The 6,978-nt window shown below is 43.3% G+C and overlaps 1 protein-coding gene across 1 annotated transcript; it reads right to left on the bottom strand.

The window, feature by feature from the left end:
- Positions 1-1,433: 1,433 nt before the first annotated feature.
- On the bottom strand, positions 1,434-3,151 carry LOC146638211 (TBC1 domain family member 2A-like). The gene is made up of 4 exons (XM_085366850.1): positions 2,981-3,151; positions 2,711-2,896; positions 1,965-2,086; positions 1,434-1,635 (listed from the first exon to the last, which is right to left on the bottom strand). The coding sequence occupies exons 1-4, from the start codon at positions 3,149-3,151 to the stop codon at positions 1,434-1,436; spliced, it is 681 nt and encodes a 226-aa protein (XP_085222976.1).
- Between the last annotated feature and the right edge of the window lie 3,827 nt (positions 3,152-6,978).

Raw genomic sequence — 6,978 nt, forward strand, 5'->3', positions numbered from 1 at the left:
GGTGTCAGAAGTCTAATAATGAATAAAGTTCAGGATATGCTTAAAAACTCACCTCAGTATAGCCGTCATCAGAAGGAAGTGCGCTTCACTGACTCATCAACTTGTCTCAGGCTTTCCACAAAGTTTCACAGTTGACCTTAAAGTAAGATGCTGCAAGCTTACCTTGCAGTGTATTCCTTTTCAAGGTCTAAAGACCTTAAAGTGCGCTATAGATTGAAGTGATTTGAACTGACAACAGGGCTAATTCAGCACTTCAAGTTAACATCAATAAAAGTTTTTAAATTTATTCTGATTTCCGTTTGTTTTCATTGCCTGTGCTATCTGTTATTTAGTTCAAATTGTGGGTAGATAATGCTGTGCTGTCATGTGACCTGTTCTCTCATGTGTGCCTTTCTCTTGTTTTGTATGTATTTCTCGTTTGTTATTTATTCCTATTTTATTCCTGCAATTGGTATGGAATTCATTTTTTATTTTAAATTGATCAGTGTTTTGAAATTAGATGTGATGAACATGTGACCTTAATTTACAAAATCAACATCATGTTGGATTCAATGAGACATGAAACTAGTGCATGAAACAGGTCTCAGTAAATGTTCTCATAGACTGCAATACACTGCCCCCTGCTGGTCATTATAAAGTCTGCAGATGTCATTTGACATGAATGTCATATTTGTGAAACAAAATAAAGGACTCTGTAAAATAAATGAAAATCAAATATTTATATACAGAATATTTATGTACAAATGCTGAAAAAGACATTTGAACAAGATGCACACCCAGTAAAATTAAAAAAAAAGAAAAGTCAGTTTTATCATGTGACTATCATGCTGTCATTTCTGCACAATGCACTTTACACCAGATCAAAATAAAACACTGTGAGGTCGTTCTAACCGGAAGCCCAGAGAGCTTCGACAATGCAGCACAATGCCCTGAAGCATCAGCATCAAAATACTTCAAGTACCAAAAAGTACTCATTGTGCAGAATGCCCTATTTTTGAATAGCTGGACATTTTAATTACTTTATCACCAGCTGTGACTACAGGTGATAATCAACCATGTTTCATAGGGATGTGACTACATTTAGAAATGTCACGCATTTTTAGGTATAAAGCAAAAGATGCAATGAAATAAATAAGCTATCACATATTAATCCAAATGAATTCACTGAAATACATCTGCACATTTCTGCAGCCTGACTTATTACACACGTGAACACAGTACACATTTGTTTACTGCAAGCTTGTTTCAGAGATGTGATGCAGTTAAATCTGTATGCTTCTGTTTCCTTGTAGTGTTAGTAGAGATGGTGAACCTGACACAATCCTGTGTTTAGTGTGAAGGAAACCAGTTAACAGCCGGTTTAGTGAAATTCTCTTGAACTCATGGAAAACTCATCGTCGTCTCGAAGTGAGCAGCTGAAGCGTCCCGTGTGATCAGAGGTCCTCGTCGTCCTCGCTCACCATGACGTCGAGCTCTTTGTCTTTCCGTACGACGCTCTCGGTGATGAACTCCTTGTGCTGCTCCTCCAGCTCACGCAGCTCCGCCTGCAGGCGCTCCAGGTGGAGCACTCGCCGGTTCCTCAGCAGCCGGCTGGGGAATGGGTTCATGTCGTTGAAGGCGATGCTGGTCAGCTTCCTGCATGGACACACGCAGGTGGAAAGGACTCGATCACCAACACAGAGGAACTGGAAACTGATCAGCTTGAGTGTTTCTGTTTTATGCTGCTTGATACTTCAGGTACTGCAGTTTGAGCAGGAAATACTGGACTGACTGGACCACATGTATCCGAGAGCTGCAGATACTTAAAAATCTTTAAATCGTTGTTACTGTGATCAGGGAAATTTAAACTTCTCACAAAATTTCAGTAAAAAGGGTTTGAAGCTCAAAGATTCAACAGCTACATCCGCTACACTTCTGAGAGTGTAACAGCTCGTAGATTAAGGCGGGTGGAGGCGAGTGCGTACCTGGCATTGGAGACGGTCTTTGTGAAGAAGCGTAGGTACTGGTAGATCTCCACGCTGTCGTGAATCTTCAGGATGTCGTCCTCTTTGTATTTGAACAGAGCCAGAGTGTATCTGAAGATCACCTGCAGCACAGACACGCATTTCATAACAGGACACTCACGCCACACAATTAATTGGAAACTTTGAGGAGGTGAGTCATAAAATTACTCTTTCAGTTGTGGTGCAGTTGGGCCCTTTACTCATTACAGCTCTGATCGATTTCCAATAAGCCACTTGGTTCCTCAGTTGCCAGATAATATTAACTTACTTGGTAGTTGAGCTTTAAGTTTAAATTAAACTTTTGGGTTGGATCTACGTGGCTGAAGCTGTTGTCAGCATTTATCCCTGTGTGGTATATATTTCTGTGTCTGAACTGTGATTTTATTTCCTGAGACAAACGATGTAAAAGCTGTGCTGCATTTGTCACATTGCAGAAACAAGCCCAAAGCCATTGTCCCGCTCATCGTCTGGATTTACGCTGCTTGTGGTAGACTGTGAGGTCGTTACTAGAATGATCTGCTTTCCCACTCCTATTTCATGTCACATGACAGTTCCCCATGCTTAGTAAACAATGTCTTATTACTCCTAAAATGTAAATAAAGACATCTAAAGGTGAAAACAAAATCATTTTTGTTTCCATGGACACTACTGTGGTGCATTCAAGTGTTGTCTGCATTTCTGTCATGGTGTGTTCGGGTGTATGGTACCTTGGTACCCTCATACAGGAAGGCGTCCCACAGAGGCATCAGGATGTCGCTGGGCAGACTCTCCACAAAAACCACCAGGAACCAGTTGAAGGTGACCAGAGAGACGTCAATGTTGTGATCCTCAAAGTGAGATGCCAGGCGAGGAAGCTTCTCCGCCATGAAGTCCTTCAGCACGCGCTGGTCCGCCTGAGCACAAAGACTCACAGAGATCAGCCTCACTGATCACTAAAACAGATCACAGCAGGCAAGCAGGTGAGTGTGTCTGCTGACCTGAGAGGCCACCAGATTCTTGGTGTAGTAGTCCTGAGGCATGATGGCTTCCACCACTGCCACCAGACACCAGAAGGCGTCTTCGTCACTTTGGAGGACCAGCAGAGCGAGGGCCGCTAACCTGTGGACATTGATGGAAGGTGAGGTTCTGCCTGGAAGGCGGGTCCACATAAGAACTCAGATATAAAATTTATACTTTTGTTCTGACCTGTTGAGTACCTGGCAGTAGCCAATGGCAGGGTTATGCCCGGAGAAGGCCAGAAGGATGCGGCGGAGCTGCTGGAGGGCGGGGCTGGAGGGCGGGGCTGGACGGCGAGGAGAAGTGCTGATTGGTCGTCAGGGTTCGGTGAAGGTCCAGCTGGACCTGCCTGGAGGCAGGATTAGGAGCTGTCCGACTCTTCTCACACAGCTGGAAACAGAACAGGATTACTGAGTGCTCGCCAGCATTCCCAACAGGAAGAAGGAGGAGCCACCTGTGCTCAGGTGCGGATAAAGCACTCTCTCTCTCTACAGCTGTACCTGCTGATAGCGTTGCGTGTGGCACTCTTGGCTTGTCAAAGTTCTGGCTCGGACCAAACAGCGCCACACTCTCTGCCGATACTCCCGAGGGACGCCTTCACGCACCAGAATTTTGAGCTCAGGTGAGATGATGAAGTCATCGTCGGACCTGCCTGCAAGGTACTGAGCCCAGCGGCTCAGCAGGGGGTGCTCCAGACCCTCCTACAGAGACAATGATGTATGATATAAAAAGAGGATAACCATTATCTGTTAAGCATTATGTTACAATTTAACATAATGTAAAATTGTAACATTGTAAACATAATGTTACAATTTTACATTATGTTACAGTTTAACATCATATAAAATTGTAACATTATGTTTACAATGTTACAATTTACAAATTGTAACATTGTAAACATAATGTTAAAATTTTACATTATGTAACAATTTAACATAATGTAAAATTGTAACATTGTAAACATAATGTTACAATTTTACATTATGTTACAGTTTAACATCATATAAAATTGTAACATTATGTTTACAATGTTACAATTTACAAATTGTAACATTGTAAACATAATGTTAAAATTTTACATTATGTAACAATTTAACATAATGTAAAATTGTAACATTGTAAACATAATGTTACAATTTTACATTATGTTACAGTTTAACATCATATAAAATTGTAACATTATGTTTACAATGTTACAATTTACAAATTGTAACATTGTAAACATGATGTTACAATTTTACATGATGTTAAATTGTAGCTGTTAAGGGTGGTGAGTTAGCGAACCTAGACGCGGACTTCTCGTTTAAGTTGAACAGTGTCTTTATTTACAGTGAAGCCAAAATCAATCCACAGTTATCCACAGTGCAAGTCCCTTCAGTGCTCCTCTCCCCGTCTCCCCTCGTGTGTCCACAAAACTCCCTAGAATCAGTGAAGTGTCCCCTTCCGTCTCTCCGTCTCGATCGCGTCCAGGCTTATTAGGCAGCTCAGAGTGGCAGCACTTACGGGTCGGAGGTAACAATCGCAGCGGAGAAAAAGCGGAGCGAGAGAGGAGAACAAAAAAACACACACACACAGGTCGACCGGTCGGGGCACCGTCCGACTCTGACAGTAACATAATGTAAAATTGTATTATGTTTACAATGTTACAATCCCTACCCTCACCTATGGCCACGAGCTGTGGGTAGTGACCGAAAGAACGAGATCGCGTATACAAGCGGCAGAAATGAGCTTCCTCCGAAGGGTGGCTGGCCTCTCCCTTAGAGATAGGGTGAGAAGTTCGGCCGTCCGGGAGGGGCTCAGAGTAGAGCAGCTGCTGCTCCACATCGAAAGGAGCCAGCTGAGGTGGTTCGGGCATCTGACAAGGATGCCCCCTGGGCGCCTCCTGGGTGAGGTGTTCCAGGCATGTCCCACCGGGAGCAGGCCCCGGGGCAGACCCAGGACACGCTGGAGAGATTATATCTCTCGGCTGGCCTGGGAACGCCTTGGGACGCTTGAGCGGTCAGCAAAAGTCGACTTCCCCCATCACCCACTCATTCACAAAATTTCCCTCGGGCCGTGAACAGGTGATATAGCAATCACTATTACTGACACCACGTGACCCAAAGCTACGCCTATCCACAACATTCCGGCCCCTAATTATTACATTTTTACAGTAATAATTACACATCCAACACCATAACTCACAACACACACTTCATCATATCACAGACACCCAGTGAGACAACATAACATACTCAAAAGTCCACCAAAGTTATTTTCTCATGTCTTCTCTTCTTTTCTTCTGTCTGCACATGGTCAGTCAGTCATAGGCCAGAGGTTACCAGCACTTAGCCTAAATATAGTCAGTCTGATGTACATCTCATAACATTAAAGTCAATTCAAAGTTAGTTATGTCACACTGTGTCAAAAATGTCATAGTCATGGGTCAGAGGCCTCCTGAAGAAGGCATATCTTTGTGATGGGTCTGCACACATGGCTGGTTGGGGTCTTAATCCAGACCTGACGCACAAGCCCCCTTTCATCTGGTGCAGCTCCGGTGACTCTCCCAATGAGCCAAGAACCACGAGGTGCAGAATCATCCACTATAAGGACCACATCTCCAGGAACAAAGTTACGTTTAATCCTTCCCCATTTCTGGCGCTCTAATTCTGTGACTGGGACTCTCTTTGCATATCCTCTAGATATAAGATCTGTCATGAAGGCAGTGTAGTCTTTATGAAAGTCTTTATCTCTGATGAACCTTTTCTTCAAACCTAAGGCTCGTTGCTCAATTGCACAGTTGTCAGGCATTCTTATGTCTCGGTCTTTTAGTGGCAGGGCAATGCTGTAGTGCCAATCCCCCAAAGTCACCATCTTGCTGGCCAATTCCAGGAACTTCAAGTCTTCCTTTGACAGCCCCATCTGTTCATCATTGCTGCTCTCAGGAAAATCCATCTTGAACTGCTGTTTCCATAGCTTGTCCAGTGTGACAGCAGAAACTCTGTTGGCGGTAACTGTTGCCAAACATCCTGGCCTTCCACAGCATTCTCGATTAAGTGGCCCATTCACAGTCCAGCCGAGCACAGTCCTAATGGCAAAGGGTCCATCACCTACACTCCGGATGACCTCCAAAGGTTCTAGAGCTCTGGGCATATTCATGCCAATCAAAAGCTCAACATTGGCCTTAATTTCTGGCAAATGAACATGCTTCAAATGTGGCCAGTCAACCAGGTCCTGTTGATTTGGGATGTTACCAATATCTACAGGCATTTTATGCTGAGTGAAGAGGTTAGGCATATCACAGTACATGTCACTGTCCAATCCAGCAACTTCAAGTTCAGGTACAATGAAACTGTCCACCACTTTCTCCTGTCCCATGGTGCGCAGGAGAATCTTTGTCCTCCTCCCAGCAATATTCAGCTTGTCCATAAGACCCGCTGTACAAAAGGATGCTGAACTCCCTTGGTCCAGAAAGGCATACGTTTCCACTATTCTTTGACCTCTCTTTGATTTTACTTTAACTGGCACAATGGCAAGCTTACAGTCCTGTTCACCGGCCCCAGTAAGACCACTAGTCTGGATCGTAACAGGAATGTTATCTGCCTCATTATTAGGTTTGATTTCATGTACAGTGTAGTGTAAGCATTAAAAGATCATAAAAGGAAACACTAACATTTATGTGAAACTAATTGTAATAAAAAAAATGAACAGGTGCTTTATAGATTTAAAAGAAAGAATCTGAAAACAACACTTTTTTGGTCTGAGTGATCAAAGTAGAAAACAGAACTGATGTTCAAGAACAAACCATAGCTGCACTAATATTACACATCTCCATTGTTGTGGTGAACAGACATGTTGCTTTTAAAACCACATGCAGTGTGTGACCGTGACTGTTCACTGAGACCATGAACGCCACTTCGCTGAAGCCTTCACCTTCTTCTTCTTCTTCTAAATTGGAAGCAGAAGGTAAGGTAAGGTAAGGTAACTTTATTTATACCTA

The sequence above is a fragment of the Diplotaxodon limnothrissa genome, linkage group LG2 (assembly GCF_057381915.1).
Source record: "Diplotaxodon limnothrissa isolate DT_005_m linkage group LG2, D_limnothrissa_male_GT1.1, whole genome shotgun sequence".
In the NCBI taxonomy this organism is placed as follows: domain Eukaryota; kingdom Metazoa; phylum Chordata; class Actinopteri; order Cichliformes; family Cichlidae; genus Diplotaxodon; species Diplotaxodon limnothrissa.